Genomic DNA, 26,772 nt, shown 5'->3' on the forward strand with positions numbered 1-26,772 from the left:
TTGTTGATGGGGGTGTTGATGGGGGTGTTGATGGGGGTGTTGATGATGTTGTTGATGGGTGTGTTGATGGGGGTGATGATGGGGTGTTGATGGGGGTGTTGATGGGGGTGTTGATGGGGGTGTTGATGATGTTGTTGATGGGGGTGTTGACGGGGGTGTTGATGGGGGTGTTGATGATGTTGTTGATGGGTGTGTTGATGGGGGTGTTGATGGGGGTGTTGATGGGGGTGTTAATGGGTGTATTGATGGTGGTGTTGATGGGGGTGTTGATGGGGGTGTTGATGATGTTGTTGATGGGGGTGTTGATGGGGGTGATGATGGGGTGTTGATGGGGGTGTTAATGGGTGTATTGATGGTGGTGTTGATGGTGGTGTTGATGATGTTGATGATGGGGGTGTTGATGGGGTGTTGATGGTGTTGTTGATCGGGGTGATGATGGGGTGTTGATGGGGGTGTTGATGGGGGTGTTGATGATGTTGTTGATGGGGGTGTTGATTGGGTGTTGATGGGGGTATTGATGGGGGTGTTGATGGTGATGTTGATCGGGGTGTTCATGGGGGTGTTGATGGGGGTGTTGATGGTGATGTTGATGGGGGTGTTGATGTTGATGGGGGTGTTGATGGGGGTGTTGATGGTGATGTTGATGGGGGTGTTGATGGAGGTGTTAATGGGGGTGTTGATGATGATGTTGATGGGGGTGTTGATGGGGGTGTTAATGGGGGTGTTGATGGGGGTGTTGATTGGGTGTTGATGGGGTGTTGATGGGGGTGGTGATGTTGATGGGGGTGTTGATGGGGGTGTTGATGGGGGTGTTGATGGTGATGTTGATGGGAAGGTGTTGATGGGGGTGTTAATGGGGGTGTTGATGGGGGTGTTGATTGGGTGTTGATGCGGTGTTGATGGGGGTGGTGATGGTGATGTTGATGGGGGTGTTGATGGGGGTGTTGATGTTGATGTTGATGGTGATGTTGATGGTGATGTTGATGGTGATGGGGTGTTGATGGGGGTGTTGATGGTGATGTTGATGGGGTGTTGATGGGGTTGTTGATGGGGGTGTTGATGGGGGTGCTGATGATGTTGATGGGGGTGTTGATGGGGGTGTTGATGGGGGTATTGATGGGGGTGTTGATGGGGGTGTTGATGTGGGTGTTGATGGTGATGTTGATGGGGGTGTTGATGGGGTGTTGATGGGGGTGTTGATGGGGTGTTGATGGGGGTGTTGATGGGGGTCTTGATGGGGGTGTTGATGATGTTGTTGATGGTGATGTTGATGGGGGTGTTGATGGGGTGTTGATGGGGGTGTTGATGGGATGTTGATGGGGGTGTTGATGGGGGTCTTGATGGGGGTGTTGATGATGTTGTTGATGGTGATGTTGATGGGGGTGATGGAGCTTTACCTTGAGTCTCAAAGAGTGCCCTGTGTAGACGTCGGTCCTGTGTGTAACAGGTGATGATGATGATGGTGATGATGGTGATGATGGTGATGATGATGGTGATGATGGTGGTGATGGTAGTGATGATGGTGGTGATGATGATGGTGTTGATGGTGGTGATGTACCTTGAGTCTCAATGAGTGCCCTGTGTAGACACCAGGCCTGGGTGTAACAGGTGATGATGGTGATGTTGATGGTGATGATGATGGTGATGATGATGGTGGTGATGATGGTGATGGTGATGATGGTGATGATGATGTGGCTGTACCTTGAGTCTCAATGTGTGCCCTGTGTAGACACCAGTCCTGGGTGTAACAGGTGATGATGATGATGATGGTGGTGATCATGGTGATGATGGTGATGATGATGGTGATGATGATGATGATGTGGCTGTACCTTGAGTCTCAATGAGTGCCCTGTGTAGACGCCAGTCCTCGGTGTAACAGGTGATGATGATGTTGATGGTGTTTATGATGATGATGATGGTGGTGATCATGGTGATGATGGTGATGATGATGATGGTGATGATGATGATGATGTGGCTGTACCTTGAGTCTCAATGAGTGCCCTGTGTAGACGCCAGTCCTCGGTGTAACAGGTGATGATGATGATGATGGTGGTGATGATGGTGATGATGGTGATGATGATGGTGATGATGATGATGATGTGGCTGTACCTTGAGTCTCAATGAGTGCCCTGTGTAGACACCAGTCCTGGGTGTAACAGGTGATGATGATGGTGATGATGGTGATGATGATGGTGGTGATGATGATGATGGAGCTGTACCTTGTGTCTCAATGAGTGCCCTGTGTAGACGCCAGTCCTGGGTGTTACAGGTGATGATGATGATGATGGAGCTGTACCTTGTGTCTCAATGAGTGCCCTGTGTAGACGCCAGTCCTGGGTTTAACAGGTGATGATGATGGTGGTGATGATGATGATGGGGCTGTACCTTGTGTCTCAATGAGTGCCCTGTGTAGATGCCAGTCCTGGGTTTAACAGGTGATGATGATGGTGGTGATGATGATGATGGGGCTGTACCTTGTGTCTCAATGAGTGCCCTGTGTAGACGCCAGTCCTCGGTGTAGAGGTGGCAGGAGCCCTTCAGGTAGCGGTTGCGGCTGCAGATCACCTCACGTGAAGCGTTACACACCTGGGGACAGTCAACAACATCACCAACAACACCAACAACATCACCAACATCATCAACAACATCACCACCAACATCACCAACATCACCACCACCATCACCAACATCACCACCAACATCACCAACATCACCAACATCACCAACATCACCAACAACATCACCAACATCACCAACATCACCAACAACATTACCAACATCACCACCATCACCAACATCACCACCAACATCAACATCACCAACATCACCAACATCACCACCATCACCAACATCACCACCAACATCACCAACATCAACATCATCACCAACATCACCAACAACAACATCAACATCACCAACATCAACAACATCACCACCAACATCACCAACATCAACATCACCACCAACATCATCACCAACATCACCAACATCACCACCATCACCAACATCACCACCAACATCAACATCACCAACATCACCACCAACATCAACATCACCAACATCACCAACATCACCACCAACATCACCAACATCACCAACAACATCAACAACATCATCAACATCATCAACATCACCAACATCACCAACATCACCACCATCACCAACATCACCACCAACATCACCAACATCAACATCATCACCAACATCACCAACAACAACATCAACATCACCAACATCAACAACATCACCACCAACATCACCAACATCAACATCACCACCAACATCATCACCAACATCACCACCATCACCAACATCACCACCAACATCAACATCACCAACATCACCACCAACATCAACATCACCAACATCACCAACATCACCAACATCATCAACAACATCACCAACATCACCACCACCATCACAACATCACCAACATCACCAACATCAACATCATCACCAACATCACCAACAACAACATCAACATCACCAACATCACCACCATCATCACCAACATCACCAACATCAACAACATCACCACCATCACCAACATCACCAACATCACCAACATCACCACCATCACCAACATCACCAACATCATCAACATCACCATCAACATCATCATCCCGATCACCAACAGTGTGGTGAGTGTGGTGAGTGGTGTGGTGAGTGTGGTGAGTGTGGTGAGTGGTGTGGTGAGTGTGGTGAGTATGGTGAGTGAGAGTGGTGAGTGTGGTGAGTGAGTGTGGTGTGGTGAGTGTGGTGAGCGTGGTGAGTGTGGTGAGTGGTGTGGTGAATGTGGTGAGTGTGGTGAATGTGGTGAGTGGTGTGGTGAGTGTGGTGAGTGTGGTGAGTGTGGTGAGTGGTGTGGTGAGTGTGGTGAGTGGTGTGGTGAGTTTGGTGAGGAACTCACCAAGAAAAGTTTCCCTTCTGGATCCGCTGTCAGAGTCATGCCGACCTCACCTCCTGCAACAACATCAACAACAACATCATCAACAACATCAACAACATCAACAACAACATCAACAACAAGATCATCAACAACAACATCATCAACATCAACAAGATCATCAACAACATCACCATCATCATCACCATCATCACCTCCATCACCACCGTCACCTCCATCACCATCATCACCATCACCACCATCATCATCTACATCATCATCTACATCAACATCAACATCACCATCAACATCATTACCAACATCACCTCCATCGCCACCATCACGATCATCACCACCATCATCATCATCACCACCATCACCACCACCATCATTATCATCACCATCTCCATCACCACCATCACCATCATCACCTTCATCATCTACATCACGATCATCACCACCATCATCACCATCATCACCACCATCATCACCATCATCAACATCATCAATATCATCATCAACATCAACATCATCAACAACATCATCATCTCAACATCAACATCATCATCATCAACATCATCAACATCATCATCATCATCAACATCATCATCAACATCATCACCATCATCATCACCATCACCACCATCACATGATCATCAACATCATCACCATCATCACCACCATCATCACCATCATCACCATCACCACCATCATCATCTACATCATCAACATCATCATCGACATCACCATCATCATCAACATCACCATCATCATCACCATCATCACCTCCATCACCACCGTCACCTCCATCACCATCATCACCATCACCACCATCATCATCTACATCATCATCTACATCAACATCAACATCACCATCAACATCATTACCAACATCACCTCCATCGCCACCATCACGATCATCACCACCATCATCATCATCACCACCATCACCACCACCATCATCATCATCATCACCATCTCCATCACCACCATCACCATCATCACCTTCATCATCTACATCACGATCATCACCACCATCATCACCATCATCACCACCATCATCACCATCATCAACATCATCATCATCAATATCATCATCAACATCATCATCAACATCATCATCATCTCAACATCAACATCATCATCATCATCAACATCATCAACATCATCATCATCAACATCATCATCAACATCATCACCATCATCATCACCATCACTACCATCACATCATCATCAACATCATCACCATCATGACCACCATCATCACCATCATCACCATCACCACCATCATCATCTACATCATCAACATCATCAACATCATCATCATCGACATCACCATCATCATCAACATCACCATCATCATCACCATCATCAAAAGCGTCGTGGTAACATTTTTGACATACGTTTTTCTGGATTTTTCTGTTGTTATTCTGTCTCTCACTGTTCAAATAAACCTACCATTGAAATTATAGACTGATCATTTCTTTGTCAGTGGGCAAACGTACAAAATCAGCAGGGGATCAAATACGTTTTCCCCTCACTGCTTCTTCACGTTCTGCAGATGTAGATGCCACTGGTTCTTCACGTCCAGTAGATGTAGATGCCACTGGTTCTTCACGTTCTGTAGATGTAGATGTCACTGGTTCTTCACGTTCTGTAGATGTAGATGCCACAGGTTCTTCACGTTCTATAGATGCCACTGGTTCTTCACGTTCTACAGATGTAGATGCCACTGGTTCTTCACGATATACAGATGTAGATGCCACTGGTTCTTTACGTTCTACAGATGTAGATGCCACTGGTTCTTCACGTTCTGCAGATGCAGATGCCACTGGTTCTTCACGTTGTGAAGATGTAGATGCCACTGGTTCTTCACGTTCTGTAGATGCCACTGGTTCTTCACGTTCTGCAGATGCAGATGCCACTGGTTCTTCACGTTCTGCAGATGTAGATGCCACTGGTTCTTCACGTTCTGCAGATGTAGATGCCACTGGTTCTTCACGTTCTGCAGATGTAGATGCCACTGGTTCTTCACGTTCTGCAGATGTAGATGCCACTGGTTCTTCACGTTCTGCAGATGTAGATGCCACTGGTTCTTCACGTTCTGCAGATGTAGATGCCACTGGTTCTTCACGTTCTGCAGATGTAGATGCCACTGGTTCTTCACGTTCTGCAGATGTAGATGCCACTGGTTCTTCACGTTCTACAGATGTAGATGCCACTGGTTCTTCACGTTTAGCAGATGTAGATGCTACTGGTTCTTCACGTTCTGCAGATGTAGATGCCCCTGGTTCTTCACGTTCTGCAGATGTAGATGCCACTGGTTCTTCACGTTCTGTAGATGCCACTGGTTCTTCACGTTCTACAGATGTAGATGCCACTGGTTCTTCACGTTCTACAGATGTAGATGCCACTGGTTCTTCACGATATACAGATGTAGATGCCCCTGGTTCTTCACGTTCTGCAGATGTAGATGCCACTGGTTCTTCACGTTCTACAGATGTAGATGCCACTGGTTCTTCACGTTTAGCAGATGTAGATGTAGATGCAACTGGTTCTTCACGTTCTGCAGATGTAGATGCCACTGGTTCTTCACGTTCTGTAGATGTAGATTCCACTGGTTCTTCACGTTCTGCAGATGTAGATGTAGATGCCACTGGTTCTTCACGTTCTGCAGATGTAGATGCCACTGGTTCTTCACGTTCTGCAGATGTAGATTCCACTGGTTCTTCACGTTCTGTGGATGCCACTGGTTCTTCACGATATACAGATGTAGATGCCCCTGGTTCTTCACGTTCTGCAGATGTAGATTCCACTGGTTCTTCACGTTCTGTAGATGCCACTGGTTCTTCACGTTCTGCAGATGTAGATGCCACTGGTTCTTCACGTTCTGTAGATGCCACTGGTTCTTCACGTTCTGTAGATGTAGATGCCACTGGTTCTTCACGTTTAGCAGATGTAGATGCCACTGGTTCTTCACGTTTAGCAGATGTAGATGCCCCTGGTTCTTCATGTTCTGCAGATGTAGATGCCACTGGTTCTTCACGTTCTGCAGATGTAGATGCCCCTGGTTCTTCACGTTCTGCAGATGTAGATTCCACTGGTTCTTCACGTTCTACAGATGTAGATGCCACTGGTTCTTCACGTTTAGCAGATGTAGATGTAGATGCCACTGGTTCTTCATGTTCTGCAGATGTAGATGCCACTGGTTCTTCATGTTCTGCAGATGTAGATGCCACTGGTTCTTCACGTTCTACAGATGTAGATGCCCCTGGTTCTTCATGTTCTGCAGATGTAGATGCCACTGGTTCTTCACGTTCTGCAGATGTAGATTCCACTGGTTCTTCACGTTCTGTAGATGCCACTGGTTCTTCACGTTCTACAGATGTAGATGCCACTGGTTCTTCACGATATACAGATGTAGATGCCCCTGGTTCTTCACGTTCTGCAGATGTAGATGCCACTGGTTCTTCACGTTCTACAGATGTAGATGCCACTGGTTCTTCACGTTTAGCAGATGTAGATGTAGATGCAACTGGTTCTTCACGTTCTGCAGATGTAGATGCCACTGGTTCTTCACGTTCTGCAGATGTAGATTCCACTGGTTCTTCACGTTCTGTGGATGCCACTGGTTCTTCACGATATACAGATGTAGATGCCCCTGGTTCTTCACGTTCTACAGATGTAGATGCCACTGGTTCTTCACGTTTAGCAGATGTAGATGTAGATGCCACTGGTTCTTCACGTTCTGCAGACGTAGATGCCACTGGTTCTTCACGTTCTGTAGATGTAGATGCCACTGGTTCTTCACGTTCTGCAGATGTAGATGCCACTAGTTCTTCACGTTCTGCAGATGTAGATGCCACTGGTTCTTCACGTTCTGCAGATGTAGATGCCACTGGTTCTTCACGTTCTACAGATGTAGATGCCACTGGTTCTTCACGTTCTGTAGATGTAGATGCCACTGGTTCTTCACGATATACAGATGTAGATGCCACTGGTTCTTCAGGTTCTGCAGATGCAGATGCCACTGGTTCTTCACGTTCTGTAGATGTAGATGCCACTGGTTCTTCACGTTCAGCAGATGTAGATGCCACTGGTTCTTCACGTTCTGCAGATGTAGATGCCACTTGTTCTTCACGTTCTGCAGATGTAGATGCCACTGGTTCTTCACGTTTAGCAGATGTAGATGCCACTGGTTCTTCACGTTCTACAGATGTAGATGCCCCTGGTTCTTCATGTTCTACAGATGTAGATGCCACTGGTTCTTCACGTTCTGCAGATGTAGATGCCACTGGTTCTTCACGTTCTACAGATGTAGATGCCCCTGGTTCTTCATGTTCTGCAGATGTAGATGCCACTGGTTCTTCACGTTCTGCAGATGTAGATTCCACTGGTTCTTCACGTTCTGTAGATGCCACTGGTTCTTCACGTTCTACAGATGTAGATGCCACTGGTTCTTCACGTTCTACAGATGTAGATGCCACTGGTTCTTCACGATATACAGATGTAGATGCCCCTGGTTCTTCACGTTCTGCAGATGTAGATGCCACTGGTTCTTCACGTTCTACAGATGTAGATGCCACTGGTTCTTCACGTTTAGCAGATGTAGATGTAGATGCAACTGGTTCTTCACGTTCTGCAGATGTAGATGCCACTGGTTCTTCACGTTCTGCAGATGTAGATTCCACTGGTTCTTCACGTTCTGTGGATGCCACTGGTTCTTCACGATATACAGATGTAGATGCCCCTGGTTCTTCACGTTCTACAGATGTAGATGCCACTGGTTCTTCACGTTTAGCAGATGTAGATGTAGATGCCACTGGTTCTTCACGTTCTGCAGACGTAGATGCCACTGGTTCTTCACGTTCTGTAGATGTAGATGCCACTGGTTCTTCACGTTCTGCAGATGTAGATGCCACTAGTTCTTCACGTTCTGCAGATGTAGATGCCACTGGTTCTTCACGTTCTGCAGATGTAGATGCCACTGGTTCTTCACGTTCTACAGATGTAGATGCCACTGGTTCTTCACGTTCTGTAGATGTAGATGCCACTGGTTCTTCACGATATACAGATGTAGATGCCACTGGTTCTTCAGGTTCTGCAGATGCAGATGCCACTGGTTCTTCACGTTCTGTAGATGTAGATGCCACTGGTTCTTCACGTTCAGCAGATGTAGATGCCACTGGTTCTTCACGTTCTGCAGATGTAGATGCCACTTGTTCTTCACGTTCTGCAGATGTAGATGCCACTGGTTCTTCACGTTCTGCAGATGTAGATGCCACTGGTTCTTCACGTTCTGCAGAAATAGATGCCACTGGTTCTTCACGTTCTGCAGATGTAGATGCCACTGGTTCTTCACGTTCTGCAGACGTAGATGCCACTGGTTCTTCACGTTCTGTAGATGCCACTGGTTCTTCACGTTCTGCAGATGTAGATGCCCCTGGTTCTTCACGTTCTGCAGACGTAGATGCCACTGGTTCTTCACGTTCTGTAGATGTAGATGCCACTGGTTCTTCACGTTCTGCAGATGTAGATGCCACTGGTTCTTCACGTTCTCTAGATGCAGATGCCACTGGTTCTTCACGTTCTGCAGACGTAGATGCCTCCGCCTATCCATTGAACCACCTCCAACTTTGACCCTACGGGAGCGGGGATTCGTTCGAATCTCTGAAAGTTCGCAAGTTGATTCGTCCGTACGTAGAGGAGCCTCCACCCACCGCCGTATTGACATTCCATCTTTAAGGTATATCGCTTGCCCTATCTCTCTCTCTTTCTGTCTGTGTGTGTGTGTTTGTATCGCTGAGGGTTCTTGTTATTGTCGTGGTGAGCGGTGGTGCAGTGGTTAGCACTACGAACCCGGCGACACGGGTTCGATTCCCGCTCACGGCCAACACCGCCAGCGACGATTATCTGAACCGGTCCTGGACTGTGTGGTGTATGGTGTGTGGTGTGTATGTGGTGTGTGTGTGGTGTGTGTGGTTTGTGTGTGGTGTGCGTGTGTGCGTGTGGTGTGTGTGTGGTGTATGTGGTTTGTGTGTGGTGTGCGTGTGCGTGTGGTGTGTGTGGTGTGTGTGGTGTGTGATGTGTGTGTGTGGTGTGTGTGGTGTGTGTGTGTGTGTGTGTGGTGTGTTAACGTGTCTGTGCGTGTGGTGTGTGTGTGGTGTGTGGTGTATGTGGTGTGTGTGGTGTGTGTGGTGTGATAATGTGTGTGTGCGTGTGGTGTGTATGAGGTGTGTGTGGCGTGTGTGTGTGTGGTGCGTGTGGTGTGTGTGGTGTGTGTGGTGTGTTAACGTGTCTGTGCGTGTGGTGTGTGTGTGGTGTGTGGTGTATGTGGTGTGTGTGTGGTGTGTGTGGTTTGTGTGTGGTGTGTGTGTGGTGTGTGTGGTGTGTGTGGTGTGTGTGGTGTGTGTGTGTGTGTGGTGTGTTAACGTGTCTGTGCGTGTCCCGGGCCTCCCCTAGGTCGACTAGTCCTCAAATGAGTACCTGGTGTAGCGGTGGTGGTGTAGTAACCATCACCACTGGGGGAGACAAAGGCGGTCGGGCGTGGTGCTGGCCACCCACCCCCCCGTGTGCCGTTACCGGTCTTCATAGACGCTGCTCGCTAACAGCACTTGCCCCTACAGCCCTGTTACAGGCTACACGGGGGATCTTTATCTTTTCTATATTTAAAGCTTTCGTGAACGCAAGGATCCATACGCTTTGGTTCTATTTCGATAGAAGTCACGTGACTTTACCCACGTGGTGACTTTCTACCGAAATGTAACCAAAGAGCAAGGATCCCTGCCGTCACCAAACCTTCAAATCGAGAATAATTTCGACGCTTCATTAGCACTTGCCCCCGCGCCTCCCTTACAGCCCTGTTCAGAGGCTCCACACAAAGGGGGACCCCTTCGTCTATCCTCTCGTGATTGTGCAGCCGCTGGACCTTTAAGCGAACGCAGAAGCTGACACCGCTGTACCAGAATGGCAGATGGTGGGCGTGGGGAGAGGGGGGTCAGGGGGATCGGTCAGGTGGATGAGGTCACGGGGTGGACAGGAACTGGGGGGTAGAGATGGCCATGGGCGCTCCACGCCGGGGCTGCCGGGGACATCGGACACGGTGGAAGCCCCCGCTACTCATCGGCGTGAGATGAAGCTCGGATGTGTAGGCTTTGACTTGAACGCAGCCATTTCTGTGACCAGTCGCAGGCTTTTCACTCGGCTATTTCAATGCTAAATTCTCCTGTTTAATTGGTACTAGGTGCCTCTGTGGATGTGTAGGCCTTGACTTTAATATAGCCATTTCTGTGACCAGTCACAAGCTAATCCCTCAGCTATTTCAATGCTAAATTCTCCTGTTTGATTGGTACTAGGTGCCTCTGTGGATGTGTAGGATTCTGTGACCAGTCACAAGCTAATCCATCAGCTATTTCAATGCTAAATTCTCCTGTTTGATTTGTACTAAGGTGCCTCTGTGGATGTGTAGGCTTTGACTTGAACGTAGCCATTTCTGTGACCAGTCACAGGCTAATCCCTCAGCTATTTCAATGCTAAATTCTCCTGTTTGATTGGTACTAAGGTGCCTCTGTGGAGGTGTAGGCTTTGACTTGAACGCAGCCATTTCTGTGACCAGTCGCAGGCTTTTCACTCGGCTATTTCAATGCTAAATTCTCCTGTTTGATTGGTACTAAGGTGCCTCTGTGGATGTGTAGGCTTTGACTTGAACGCAGTCATTTCTGTGACCAGTCGCAGGCTAATCACTCAGCTATTTCAATGCTAAATTCTCCTAGTTATTTCAATGCTAAATTCTCCTGTTTGATTGGTACTAGGTGCCTCTGTGGAGGTGTAGGCTTTGACTTTAACGTAGCCATTTCTGTGATCAGTCGCAAGCTAATCCCTCGGCTATTTCAATGCTAAATTCTCCTGTTTGATTTGTACTAGGTGCCTCTGTGGATGTGTAGGCTTTGACTTTAACGTAGCCATTTCTGTGACCAGTCACAGGCTAATCACTCAGCTATTTCAAGGCTAAATTCTCCGGTTTGATTGGTACTAAGGTGCCTCTGTGGATGTGTAGGATTCTGTGACCAGTTACAAGCTAATCCCTCAGCTGTTTCAATGCTAAATTCTCCTGTTTGATTTGTACTAAGGTGCCTCTGTGGAGGTGTAGGCTTTGACTTTAACGTAGCCATTTCTGTGATCAGTCGCAAGCTAATCCCTCAGCTATTTCAATGCTAAATTCTCCTGTTTGATTTGTACTAGGTGCCTCTGTGGATGTGTAGGCTTTGACTTGAACGTAGCCATTTCTGTGACCAGTCACAAGCTAATCCCTCAGCTATTTCAATGCTAAATTCTCCTATTTGATTTGTACTATGTGCCTCTGTGGATGTGTAGGCTTTGACTTTAACATAGCCATTTCTGTGACCAGTCACAAGCTAATCCCTCAGCTATTTCAATGCTAAATTCTCCTGTTTGATTGGTACTAAGGTGCCTCTGTGGATGTGTAGGCTTCTGTGACCAGTCACGAGCTAATCCCTCAGCTATTTCAATGCTAAATTCTCCTGTTTGATTTGTACTAAGGTGCCTCTGTGGAGGTGTAGGCTTTGATTTAACATAGCCATTTCTGTGACCAGTCACAAGCTAATCACTCGGCTATTTCAATGCTAAATTCTCCTGTTTGATTTGTACTAAGGTGCCTCTGTGGAGGTGTAGGCTTTGACTTGAACGCAGCCATTTCTGTGACCAGTCGCAGGCTATTCACTAGGCTATTTCAATGCTAAATTCTCCTGTTTGATTTGTACTAGGTGCCTCTGTGGAGGTGTAGGCTTTAACTTTAACGTAGCCATTTCTGTGACCAGTCACAAGCTAATCCCTCAGCTATTTCAATGCTAAATTCTCCTGTTTGATTTGTACTAGGTGCCTCTGTGGATGTGTAGGCTTTGACTTGAACGTAGCCATTTCTGTGACCAGTCACAGGCTAATCCCTCGGCTATTTCAATGCTAAATTCTCCTGTTTGATTTGTACTAAGGTGCCTCTGTGGATGTGTAGGCTTCTGGGAACAGTCACAAGCTAATCCCTCAGCTATTTCAATGCTAAATTCTCCTGTTTGATTTGTACTAGGTGCCTCTGTGGATGTGTAGGCTTTGATTTGAACGTAGCCATTTCTGTGACCAGTCACAGGCGAATCCCTCGGCTATTTCAATGCTAAATTCTCCTGTTTGATTTGTACTAGGTGCCTCTGTGGATGTGTAGGCTTTGACTTTAACGTAGCCATTTCTGTGACCAGTCACAGGCTATTCACTCGGCTATTTCAATGCCAAATTCTCCTGTTTGATTTGTACTAAGGTGCCTCTGTGGATATGTAGGCTTTGACTTTAACGTAGCCATTTCTGTGACCAGTCACAGGCTAATCACTCAGCTATTTCAATGCTAAATTCTCCTGTTTGATTTGTACTAGGTGCCTCTGTGGATGTGTAGGCTTCTGTGACCAGTCACAAGCTAATCCCTCAGCTATTTCAATGCTAAATTCTCCTGTTTCATTTGTACTAGGTGCCTCTGTGAATGTGTAGGCTTTGACTTTAACATAGCCATTTCTGAGACCAGTCACCAGCTAATCCCTCAGCTATTTCAATGCTAAATTATCCTGTTTGATTTGTACTAGGTGCCTCTGTGGATGTGTAGGCTTTGACTTTAACATAGCCATTTCTGTGACCAGTCACAAGCTAATCCCTCAGCTATTTCAATGCTAAATTCTCCTGTTTGATTTGTACTAGGTGCCTCTGTGGATGTGTAGGCTTTGACTTTAATGTAGCCATTTCTGTGACCAGTTACAAGCTAATCCCTCAGCTATTTCAATGTTAAATTATCCTGTTTGATTGGTACTAAGGTGCCTCTGTGGATGTGTAGGCTTTGACTTTAACATAGCCATTTCTGTGACCAGTCACAAGCTAATCCCACAGCTATTTCAATGCTAAATTATCCTGTTTAATTGGTACTAGGTGCCTCTGTGGATGTGTAGGCTTCTGTGATCAGTCACAAGCTAATCACTCAGCTATTTCAATGCTAAATTCTCCTGTTTGATTGGTACTAGGTGCCTCTGTGGAGGTGTAGGCTTTGACTTTAACGTAGCCATTTCTGTGATCAGTCGCAAGCTAATCCCTCGGCTATTTCAATGCTAAATTCTCCTGTTTGATTTGTACTAGGTGCCTCTGTGGATGTGTAGGCTTTGACTTTAACGTAGCCATTTCTGTGACCAGTCACAGGCTAATCACTCAGCTATTTCAAGGCTAAATTCTCCGGTTTGATTGGTACTAAGGTGCCTCTGTGGATGTGTAGGATTCTGTGACCAGTTACAAGCTAATCCCTCAGCTGTTTCAATGCTAAATTCTCCTGTTTGATTTGTACTAAGGTGCCTCTGTGGAGGTGTAGGCTTTGACTTTAACGTAGCCATTTCTGTGATCAGTCGCAAGCTAATCCCTCAGCTATTTCAATGCTAAATTCTCCTGTTTGATTTGTACTAGGTGCCTCTGTGGATGTGTAGGCTTTGACTTGAACGTAGCCATTTCTGTGACCAGTCACAAGCTAATCCCTCAGCTATTTCAATGCTAAATTCTCCTATTTGATTTGTACTATGTGCCTCTGTGGATGTGTAGGCTTTGACTTTAACATAGCCATTTCTGTGACCAGTCACAAGCTAATCCCTCAGCTATTTCAATGCTAAATTCTCCTGTTTGATTGGTACTAAGGTGCCTCTGTGGATGTGTAGGCTTCTGTGACCAGTCACGAGCTAATCCCTCAGCTATTTCAATGCTAAATTCTCCTGTTTGATTTGTACTAAGGTGCCTCTGTGGAGGTGTAGGCTTTGATTTAACATAGCCATTTCTGTGACCAGTCACAAGCTAATCACTCGGCTATTTCAATGCTAAATTCTCCTGTTTGATTTGTACTAAGGTGCCTCTGTGGAGGTGTAGGCTTTGACTTGAACGCAGCCATTTCTGTGACCAGTCGCAGGCTATTCACTAGGCTATTTCAATGCTAAATTCTCCTGTTTGATTTGTACTAGGTGCCTCTGTGGAGGTGTAGGCTTTAACTTTAACGTAGCCATTTCTGTGACCAGTCACAAGCTAATCCCTCAGCTATTTCAATGCTAAATTCTCCTGTTTGATTTGTACTAGGTGCCTCTGTGGATGTGTAGGCTTTGACTTTAACGTAGCCATTTCTGTGACCAGTCACAGGCTAATCACTCAGCTATTTCAATGCTAAATTCTCCTGTTTGATTTGTACTAGGTGCCTCTGTGGATGTGTAGGCTTCTGTGACCAGTCACAAGCTAATCCCTCAGCTATTTCAATGCTAAATTCTCCTGTTTCATTTGTACTAGGTGCCTCTGTGAATGTGTAGGCTTTGACTTTAACATAGCCATTTCTGAGACCAGTCACCAGCTAATCCCTCAGCTATTTCAATGCTAAATTATCCTGTTTGATTTGTACTAGGTGCCTCTGTGGATGTGTAGGCTTTGACTTTAACATAGCCATTTCTGTGACCAGTCACAAGCTAATCCCTCAGCTATTTCAATGCTAAATTCTCCTGTTTGATTTGTACTAGGTGCCTCTGTGGATGTGTAGGCTTTGACTTTAATGTAGCCATTTCTGTGACCAGTTACAAGCTAATCCCTCAGCTATTTCAATGTTAAATTATCCTGTTTGATTGGTACTAAGGTGCCTCTGTGGATGTGTAGGCTTTGACTTTAACATAGCCATTTCTGTGACCAGTCACAAGCTAATCCCACAGCTATTTCAATGCTAAATTATCCTGTTTAATTGGTACTAGGTGCCTCTGTGGATGTGTAGGCTTCTGTGATCAGTCACAAGCTAATCACTCAGCTATTTCAATGCTAAATTCTCCTGTTTGATTGGTACTAGGTGCCTCTGTGGAGGTGTAGGCTTTGACTTTAACGTAGCCATTTCTGTGATCAGTCGCAAGCTAATCCCTCGGCTATTTCAATGCTAAATTCTCCTGTTTGATTTGTACTAGGTGCCTCTGTGGATGTGTAGGCTTTGACTTTAACGTAGCCATTTCTGTGACCAGTCACAGGCTAATCACTCAGCTATTTCAAGGCTAAATTCTCCGGTTTGATTGGTACTAAGGTGCCTCTGTGGATGTGTAGGATTCTGTGACCAGTTACAAGCTAATCCCTCAGCTGTTTCAATGCTAAATTCTCCTGTTTGATTTGTACTAAGGTGCCTCTGTGGAGGTGTAGGCTTTGACTTTAACGTAGCCATTTCTGTGATCAGTCGCAAGCTAATCCCTCAGCTATTTCAATGCTAAATTCTCCTGTTTGATTTGTACTAGGTGCCTCTGTGGATGTGTAGGCTTTGACTTGAACGTAGCCATTTCTGTGACCAGTCACAAGCTAATCCCTCAGCTATTTCAATGCTAAATTCTCCTATTTGATTTGTACTATGTGCCTCTGTGGATGTGTAGGCTTTGACTTTAACATAGCCATTTCTGTGACCAGTCACAAGCTAATCCCTCAGCTATTTCAATGCTAAATTCTCCTGTTTGATTGGTACTAAGGTGCCTCTGTGGATGTGTAGGCTTCTGTGACCAGTCACGAGCTAATCCCTCAGCTATTTCAATGCTAAATTCTCCTGTTTGATTTGTACTAAGGTGCCTCTGTGGAGGTGTAGGCTTTGATTTAACATAGCCATTTCTGTGACCAGTCACAAGCTAATCACTCGGCTATTTCAATGCTAAATTCTCCTGTTTGATTTGTACTAAGGTGCCTCTGTGGAGGTGTAGGCTTTGACTTGAACGCAGCCATTTCTGTGACCAGTCGCAGGCTATTCACTAGGCTATTTCAATGCTAAATTCTCCTGTTTGATTTGTACTAGGTGCCTCTGTGGAGGTGTAGGCTTTAACTTTAACGTAGCCATTTCTGTGACCAGTCACAAGCTAATCCCTCAGCTATTTCAATGCTAAATTCTCCTGTTTGATTTGTACTAGGTGCCTCTGTGGATGTGTAGGCTTTGACTTGAACGTAGCCATTTCTGTGACCAGTCACAGGCTAATCCCTCGGCTATTTCAATGCTAAATTCTCCTGTTTGATTTGTACTAAGGTGCCTCTGTGGATGTGTAGGCTTCTGGGAACAGTCACAAGCTAATCCCTCAGCTATTTCAATGCTAAATTCTCCTGTTTGATTTGTACTAGGTGCCTCTGTGGATGTGTAGGCTTTGATTTGAACGTAGCCATTTCTGTGACCAGTCACAGGCGAATCCCTCGGCTATTTCAATGCTAAATTCTCCTGTTTGATTTGTACTAGGTGCCTCTGTGGATGTGTAGGCTTTGACTTTAACGTAGCCATTTCTGTGACCAGTCACAGGCTAATCACTCAGCTATTTCAATGCTAAATTCTCCTGTTTGATTTGTACTAGGTGCCTCTGTGGATGTGTAGGCTTCTGTGACCAGTCACAAGCTAATCCCTCAGCTATTTCAATGCTAAATTCTCCTGTTTCATTTGTACTAGGTGCCTCTGTGAATGTGTAGGCTTTGACTTTAACATAGCCATTTCTGAGACCAGTCACCAGCTAATCCCTCAGCTATTTCAATGCTAAATTATCCTGTTTGATTTGTACTAGGTGCCTCTGTGGATGTGTAGGCTTTGACTTTAACATAGCCATTTCTGTGACCAGTCACAAGCTAATCCCTCAGCTATTTCAATGCTAAATTCTCCTGTTTGATTTGTACTAGGTGCCTCTGTGGATGTGTAGGCTTTGACTTTAATGTAGCCATTTCTGTGACCAGTTACAAGCTAATCCCTCAGCTATTTCAATGTTAAATTATCCTGTTTGATTGGTACTAAGGTGCCTCTGTGGATGTGTAGGCTTTGACTTTAACATAGCCATTTCTGTGACCAGTCACAAGCTAATCCCACACCTATTTCAATGCTAAATTATCCTGTTTAATTGGTACTAGGTGCCTCTGTGGATGTGTAGGCTTCTGTGATCAGTCACAAGCTAATCACTCAGCTATTTCAATGCTAAATTCTCCTGTTTGATTTGGACTAGGGTGCCTCTGTGCATGTGTAGGCTTTGACTTTAACATAGCCATTTCTGAGACCAGTCACAGGCTAATCACTCAGCTCTTTCAAAGCTAAATTCTCCTGTTTGATTGGTACTAAGGTGCCTCTGTGGATGTGTAGGCTTTGACTTCAACATAGCCATTTCTGAGACCAGTCACAAGCTAATCCCTCAGCTATTTCAATGCTAAATTCTCCTGTTTGATTTGTACTAGGTGCCTCTGTGGATGTGTAGGCTTTGACTTTAACATAGCCATTTCTGTGACCAGTCACAGGCTAATCACTCAGCTATTTCAATGCTAAATTCTCCTGTTTGATTTGTACTAAAGTGCCTCTGTGGAGGTGTAGGCTTTGACTTTAACGTAGCCATTTTTGTGACCAGTCACAAGCTAATCCCTCAGATATTTCAATGCTAAATTCTCCTGTTTGATTAGTACTAGGTGCCTCTGTGGATGTGTAGGCTTTGACTTTAACATAGCCATTTCTGTGACCAGTCACAATGTAATCACTCAGTTATTTCAATGCTAAATTCTGTTTGATTTGTACTAGGTGCCTCTGTGAATGTTTATGCTTTGACTTTAACATAGCCATTTCTGTGGAGGAGGCTCGTGAAGGACGCTACTGGGCAGTTGGAGGCAGTCGCCCTCCAACAACAACGGTGGGCGGAGGAGCGACGCTCACAACAACGAGCGGAGCACCGGGTGGCTAAAGCACAGCAGGTTGGCACAGTAGGGCGCACAGGTGGTGCATCAGCCAGTCATCTCAGTCATCTCAGTCAGTCGACCCGTGGCACCTGCTGGGTCTGCCCCGTGACCTCCTGCCCGCGGGCGTTCGACACTTCACGTGGCCTCAAGGTGCACATAGCCTGGCACAAGCGTCGTGGTGACGTCACCACCACTTAGTGGCGAATGGCGGTTGTTGTTGGTGGTGGTGATGTTGGTGATGTTGTTGGTGATGTTGCTGATGTTGGTGATGATGTTGGTGATGTTGGTGACGGGGTTGGTGATGGTGATGTTGGTGATGTTGTTGGTGATGTTGGTGGTGATGTTGGTAGTGATGTTGTTGGTGATGTTGGTGGTGATGTTGGTAGTAATGTTGGTGGTGATGTTGGTGGTGATGTTGGTGATGATGTTGGTGATGTTGGTGGTGATGTTGGTAGTGATGGTGGTAGTGATGGTGGTAGTGATGTTGGTGATGTTGGTGGTGATGTTGGTGGTGATGGTGATGTTGGTGATGATGGTGATGTTGTTGGTGATGTTGTTGGTGATGATGGTGATGTTGTTGATGTTGGTAGTGATGTTGTTGGTGATGTTGTTGGTGATGTTGTTGGTGATGTTGTTGGTGTTGTTGGTGATGTTGATGGTGATGTTGTTGTTGATGTTGGTAGTGATGTTGTTGGTGATGTTGGTGATGTTGATGGTGATGATGGTGATGTTGCTGGTGATGTTGTTGATGTTGGTAGTGATGTTGGTGGTGATGTTGGTAGTGATGTTGCTGGTGATGTTGGTAGTGATGTTGTTGGTGATGTTGTTGGTGATGTTGGTGATGTTGGTGGTGATGTTGTTGATGATGTTGTTGATGTTGTTGTTGATGATGTTGTTGATGTTGTTGATGTTGTTGTTGATGTTGTTGATGTTGTTGATGATGTTGATGTTGTTGATGTTGTTGATGATGTTGTTGATGTTGTTGATGTTGTTGTTGATGTTGTTGATGATGATGTTGATGATGCTGTTGATGATGCTGTTGATGATGTTGTTGATGATGTTGTTGTTGATGTTGTTGTTGATGTTGTTGATGTTGTTGATGATGATGCTGATGATGTTGTTGATGATGTTGTTGATGATGTAGTTGTTGTTGTTGATTTTGTTGATGTTGTTGATGATGTTGTTGTTGATGTTGTTGATGTTGTTGTTGATGTTGTTGATGATGTTGTTGTTGATGTTGTTGTTGTGGTTGTTGATGTTGTTGATGTTGTTGTTGATGTTGTTGGTGTTGATTTTGTTGATGTTGTTGTTGATGTTGTTGTTGATGTTGTTGTTGATGTTGTTGTTGATGATGTTGATGTTGTTGATGATGATGTTGTTGATGTTGTTGTTGATGTTGTTGTTGATGTTGTTGTTGATGTTGTTGTTGATGATGTTGTTGATGTTGTTGTTGATGTTGTTGCCCCGGGTTACCTGCCAGGTCGAGTTGCTCGCAAGGCTCCGCGGGCTTCAAGGGGTCACAGCGGTAGAGGGTGGGGGCTGGGGGGCGAGGGGCGGGGCGAGAAGGAGGCGGGGCGATGGGGGCGGGGCTCTTGCCACGGAGTCGCGGGGCTGAGACCACCATCCTGGGGGGAGGGGCAATGGGGAGGGGGGGTGAAGGGGGAGGAGCGAGGGGGGTGGAGGGGGAGGAGCGAGGGGGTGGAGGGGGAGGAGCGAGAGGGGTGGAAGGAGAGGAGCGAGGGGGTGGAAGGGGAGGAGCGAGGGGGGTGGAAGGGGAGGAGCGAGGGGGTGGAGGGGGAGGAGCGAGGGGGTGGAGGGGGAGGAGCGAGGGGGTGGAGGGGGAGGAGCGAGGGGTTGGAGGGGGAGGAGCGAGGGGCTTGGAGGGGGAGGAGCGAGGGGGGTGGAGGGGGAGGAGCGAGGGGGTGGAGGGGGAGGAGCGAAGGGGGGTGGAGGGGGAGGAGCGAGGGGGGATGGAGGGGGAGGAGCGAGGGGGGTGGAGGGGGAGGAGCGAAGGGGGGTGGAGGGGGAGGAGCGAGGGGGGATGGAGGGGGAGGAGCGAGGGGGGTGGAGGGGGAGGAGCGAGGGGGGTGGAGGGGGAGGAGCGAGGGGGGATGGAGGGGGAGGAGCGAGGGGGGTGGAGGGGGAGGAGCGAGGGGGGTGGAGGGGGAGGAGCGAGGGGGGTGGAGGGGGAGGAGCGAAGGGGGGTGGAGGGGGAGGAGCGAGGGGGGTGGAGGGGGAGGGGCGAGGGGGGTGGAGGGGCGAGGGGGGTGGAGGGGGAGGAGCGAGGGGGGATGGAGGGGGAGGAGCGAGGGGGGTGGAGGGGGAGGAGCGAGGGGGGTGGAGGGGGAGGAGCGAGGGGGGATGGAGGGGGAGGAGCGAGGGGGGTGGAGGGGGAGGAGCGAGGGGGGGTGGAGGGGGAGGAGCGAGGGGGGATGGAGGGGGAGGAGCGAGGGGGTTGGAGGGGGAGGGGCGAGGGGGGTGGAGGGGGAGGGGCGAGGGGGGTGGAGGGGCGAGGGGGGTGGAGGGGGAGGAGCGAGGGGGATGATGATGATGTTGATGATGATGTTGATGATGATGTTGATGATGATGAGGCTCTAAGAAAAGCTGTCTCGGGTGTGGACCAATCAAATTCAAGGACAGTGCCAATATTATTATCAGAGTTGTCGCTTTTGTGTTGCATTTTGACTGCTTGTGTTGTGGTTATTGCAAACATGATGCCTTGAATAAAGGTGTCAGTTTTTGTGCCAGTTAAAAGGGTAAAACCTATTCCTATATGTTGATGATGTTGATGATGTTGATGATGATGATAATGTGATGATGATGATGATGTTGATGATGTTGATGATGATGATGTTGTTGATGTTGATGATGATGATGTTGATGATGATGATAATGTGATGATGTTGATGATGATGATAATGATGTTGATGATGATGCTGCTGATGATGATGTTGATGATGATGATGATGTTGATGATGTTAATGATGATGATGATGTTGATGATGATGATGTTGATGATGATGATGTTGATGATGATGTTGATGATGATGATGATGTTGATGATGATGATGTTGCTGATGATGATGTTGATGATGATGATGTTGATGATCATGTTGATGATGATGTTGATGATGATGATGTTGATGATGTTGATGTTGATGATGATGTGATGATGATGTTGATGATGATGATGTTGATGATGATGATATTGATGATGATGATAATGTGATGATGATGTTGATGATGATGATATTGATGATGATGGTGATGATGATGTTGATGATGATGATAATGTGATGATGATGATGCTGACGATGATGTTGATGATGATGATGTTGATGATGATGATGATATTGATAATGATGATGATGTTGATGATGTTGATGATGATGTTGATGATGATGTTAATGATCTTGATGATGTTGATGATGTTGATGATGATGATTTTGATGTTGATGATGTTGATGATGATGATCTTGATAATGATGATGATGTTGATGATGTTAATGATGATGTTGATAATGATGTTGATGATGCTGCTGCTGATGATGATGTTGATGATGATGATGTTGATGATGATGATGTTGATGATGTTAATGATGATGTTGATGATGATGTTGATGATGATGCTGATGATGTTGATGATGATGCTGATGATGCTGATGATGCTGATGTTGATGCCTCTTACCATCCTCTCCCCGTTGAGTTGTCTCTCTGCTGGAGGACACGGAATCCGAACTCGCTCCGGAATCCGGAGTCGCGATCCGGTGCCGTGAAGACGACTCCCGTGCCGGGGTCCACGTTGTAGCCCCCGCACGGAGTGAGGGGCCACCCTGAGGAAGAGACGGAGCGGATCAGGAGCGGATCCGGAGTGGATCCGGAGTGGATCGGGAGAGTAGTGTAGTGTATAGTGTAGTGTATAGTGTAGTGTATAGTAGTGTAGTGTATATTGTAGTGTGTAGTGTAGTGTATAGTGTAGTGTGTAGTTTAGTGTATAGTGTAGTGTATAGTGTAGTGTATAGTGTTGTCTGTAGTGTAGTGTGTAGTGTAGTGTATAGTATAGTGTATAGTGTAGTGTATAGTGTAGTGTATAGTGTAGTGTATAGTGTGTAGTGTAGTGTATAGTGTAGTGTATAGTGTTGTGTAGTGTATAGTGTAGTGTATAGTGTAGTGTGTAGTGTATAGTGTAGTGTGTAGTGTAGTGTGTAGTGTATAGTGTAGTGTATAGTGTAGTGTATAGTGTAGTGTACAGTGTATAGTGTAGTGCATAGTGTAGTGTATAGTGTAGTGTATAGTGTAGTGGATAGTGTGGTAGTGTAGTGTATAGTGTAGTGTATAGTGTAGTGTATAGTGTAGTGTATAGTGTATAGTGTAGTGTATAGTGTAGTGTAGTGTATAGTGTATAGTGCAGTGTATAGTAGTGTATAGTGTAGTGTATGGTGTAGTGTAGTGTTTAGTGTAGTGTATAGTGTTGTGTATAGTGTACTGTATAGTGTAGTGTATAGTGTAGTGTATAGTGTATAGTATAGTAGTGTAGTGTATAGTGTAGTGTATAGTGTAGTGTATAGTGTAGTGTATAGTATAGTGTAGTGTATAGTGTAGTGTATAGTGCAGTGTATAGTGTAGTGTATAGTGTAGTGTATAGTGTAGTGTATAGTGTAGTGTATAGTACAGTGTAGTGTATAGTGCAGTGTATAGTGTAGTGTGTAATGTAGTAGTGTAGTGTATAGTGTAGTGTATAGTGTAGTGTATAGTGTAGTGTATAGTGTAGTGTGTAGTGTAGTGTATAGTGTAGTGTATAGTGTAGTGTTTAATGTAGTAGTGTAGTGTATAGTGTAGTGTATAGTGTAGTGTATAGTGTAGTGTATGTTGTAGTGTATAGTGTAGTGTATAGTGTAGTGTATAGTGTAGTGTGTAGTGTAGTGTATAGTGTTGTGTATAATGTAGTGTATAGTGTAGTGTATAGTGTAGTGTATAGTGTAGTGTATAGTGTGGTTGTGTAGTGTATAGTGTATAGTGTAGTGTGTAGTGTATAGTATAGTGTTGCAGTGTAGTGTATAGTGTATATTGTAGTGTATAGTGTAGTCTATAGTGTAGTGTATAGTGTAGTATATAGTGTAGTCTATAGTGTAGTGTATAGTGTAGTGTATAGTGTATAGTGTAGTGTATAGTGTAGTGTGTAGTGTAGTGTATAGTGTAGTGTATAGTGTAGTCTATAGTGTAGTGTATAGTGTGGTTGTGTAGTGTATAGTGTATAGTGTAGTGTGTAGTGAATAGTATAGTGTTGCAGTGTAGTGTATAGTGTATATTGTAGTGTATAGTGTAGTCTATAGTGTAGTGTATAGTGTAGTATATAGTGTAGTCTATAGTGTAGTGTATAGTGTAGTGTATAGTGTATAGTGTAGTGTATAGTGTAGTGTATAGTGTAGTCTATAGTGTAGTGTATGGTGTAGTCTATAGTGTAGTGTATAGTGTAGTGTATAGTGTGCTGTGTGTATACGAATGTGCCACTGCTTTGGCACGTGTACTAATCGTTGGGTGGTCAGGGCAACCAGCTAAACACCACAACAACAACGGCAGCAATCATCAGCAATCAATTCCTGTAAAGGAAATGCGTTTTTAATTGCGATATACTCCCAGAACCCTAAACCCTGACCCACACGATTAACCCCAACATAGATGTTTCACCCGCTGGCGACCCGGGTTCGATTCCCGCTCACAGCCAAAGCCACCAGTGACGATTATCTGAACCGGTCCTGGACTCGTGTGTGGTGTGTGTGTGGTGTGTGTGGTGTGTGTGTGTGGTGTGTGTGTGGTGTGTGTGTGGTGTGTATGGTGTGTGTGGTGTGTGTGTGTGGTGTGTGTGTGCGGTGTGTATGGTGTTTGTGTGGTGTGTGTGTGTGTGGTGTGTGTGTGGTGTGTGTGTGGTGTGTGTGGTGTGTTAACGTGTGTGTATGGTGTGTGTTGTGTGTGTGTGGTGTGTGGTGTGTGTGTGTGTGGTGTGTGTGGTGTGTGTGTGGTGTGTGTGGTGTGTGGTGTGTGTGTGGTGTGTGTGGTGTGTGTGTGTGGTGTGTGTGGTGTGTGTGGTGTGTGTGTGTGGTGTGTGTGGTGTGTGTGTGTGGTGTGTGTGGTGTGTGTGTGTGGTGTGTGTGGTGTGTGTGTGTGGTGTGTGTGGTATGTGTGTGTGGTGTGTGTGGTATGTGTGTGTGGTGTGTGTGGTGTGTGTGTGGTGTGTGTGTGGTGTGTGTGGTGTGTGTGTGGTGTGTGTGGTGTGTGTGTGTGTGGTGTGTGTGGTGTGTGTGTGGTGTGTGTGGTGTGTGTGGTGTGTGTGGTGTGTGTGTGTGTGGTGTGTGTGGTGTGCGTGTGGTGTGTGGTGTGTGTGTGGTGTGTGTGGTGTGTGTGGTGTGTGTGTGGTGTGTGTGTGGTGTGGTGTGTGTGTGTGTGGTGTGTGTGGTGTGTGTGTGGTGTGTGTGGTGTGTGTGTGGTGTGTGGTGTGTGTGTGGTGTGTGTTTGGTGTGTGTGTGGTGTGTGTGTGGTGTGTGTGTGGTGTGTGTGGTTTGTGTGTGTGGTGTGTGTTTGGTGTGTGTGTGGTGTGTGTTGTTTGTGTGTGTGTGGTGTGTGTGGTGTGTGTGGTGTGTGCGTGTGGTGTGTGTGTGGTGTGTGTGGTGTGTTAACGTTTGTGTGTGGTGTGTGGTGTGTTAACGTGTGTGTGTGTGTGTGTGGTGTGTGTGGTGTGTTAACGTGTGTGTGTGGTGTGTATGGTGTGTTAACGTGTGTGTGGTGTGTGTGGTGTGTGTGTGTGGTGTATGGTGTTGAGTGATAGTGTAGCGGTTAGCGCTACGCTGCGCTATGAACCTGGCGACCCGGGTTCGATTCCCGCTCACGGCCAACACCAGTGACGATTATCTGAACCGGTCCCGGGCCTCGCCTAGGTCAACTCAGCCTCAAATGAGTGCCTGGTGCGGTGTGTAAACATCGCCACTGGGGAGACAAAGGCGGTCGGGCGTGGTGCTGGCCACCCACCCCCTCGTGTACCGTTCCGGCCTTCATAGGTGCTCGCTAGGTTTGAGGTTTAGGAAGCTGTAAGCCCCAGGCTACTTTGGGCTCGCCTTCCCATCAACCGGAGGCGAGGAGTGGTGGTCGTGGTTACTTATGCCCCCACCGAAGACGAACATCCGTGGAGGGATGCAGGCAAGGCCGATGAGTCAGATGCCTTCTATGACCTCCTGTCACAGGTGCTGGCTAAAGTGGACCCTCAGGATAGAGTCATCTTGTTGGGTGACTTCAATGCCCGAGTTGGTCATGATGCTGGCACCTGGTCTGGAGTGATTGGAGGGCATGGGCAAGATCAGCTCAATAACAACGGTAGGAGGCTTCTAGATTTTTGTGTAGCCCATGGGCTTGTAATTGCTAACACGCTATTCCGGCATCGGCGCATCCACACAGCATCATGGATACATGCCGGGTCCAAGAAATAACATCTGCTAGACTACGTAGTGACGAACCAGTGGATATGAGCCCATGTCCTTGACACCAGGACCTACCGTGGAGCTGATCTGCCTACTGACTATCGACTTGTCATCTGTAAGATGCGCCTGCCATTCTTCCACTCGGGTGGTGGGTGTACACCCAGGACTCCATTCCAACCTAAAGTGGCATGGTCTCAGCAAGCTGATGAAAGTTGCAAGCGAGAATTTCATCATCGCTTGCGGCTGGGGTTGGCATTGTCCCCCACTCCTCCTGATGTCGAGGGTAAATCAGAATCAGAAAGAATCAGAATCAGAAAGGGTTTTATTCGCCATGTAAGTTCACACCGACACGGAATTTACTTTGGCAGGATGGTGCATACATTCAACATATAGGAATCTAAAATCTTAAATAAGTTTTAAACAAGTCTTACTATAATAAGGGTTAAAAGTCTAACACTAAGGGGCTGAAGTATATAAAATTAAATAAATATCGAATATAAAATAGCTTTAAGATATAATTTAAAAATACAAATAGGGAAACATAGTTAATATCAGCAACGTGTCGTTATGTAGATCAAATGTTAAAAACAGTGTTAGCCCTTGGCCTTGTTTAACAGGCCAGCAGCAGATGGGAAGAAACTGTTTTTATGGCGTGAG

The 26,772-nt window shown here is 46.3% G+C and overlaps 1 protein-coding gene across 1 annotated transcript in view; it reads right to left on the bottom strand.

Moving 5' to 3' along the window:
• The window catches only part of LOC116936888 (integrin alpha-L-like), a 179,319-nt gene that overhangs the window by 139,162 nt on the left and 13,385 nt on the right, over positions 1-26,772 (bottom strand). The window contains exons 2-5 of the mRNA XM_076057808.1: positions 22,335-22,479; positions 20,120-20,271; positions 3,911-3,963; positions 2,475-2,586 (exon numbers count right to left, since the gene is read on the bottom strand). Of these exons, the coding sequence (XP_075913923.1) occupies positions 2,475-2,586; positions 3,911-3,963; positions 20,120-20,271; positions 22,335-22,479 (462 nt within the window). The remainder of the gene's footprint in view (positions 1-2,474; positions 2,587-3,910; positions 3,964-20,119; positions 20,272-22,334; positions 22,480-26,772) is intronic.

This window comes from Petromyzon marinus, chromosome 84, assembly GCF_048934315.1.
Source record: "Petromyzon marinus isolate PM22_M1 ecotype Great Lakes invasive population chromosome 84, UKy_Petmar_22M1.pri1.0, whole genome shotgun sequence".
Taxonomy (NCBI): domain Eukaryota; kingdom Metazoa; phylum Chordata; class Hyperoartia; order Petromyzontiformes; family Petromyzontidae; genus Petromyzon; species Petromyzon marinus.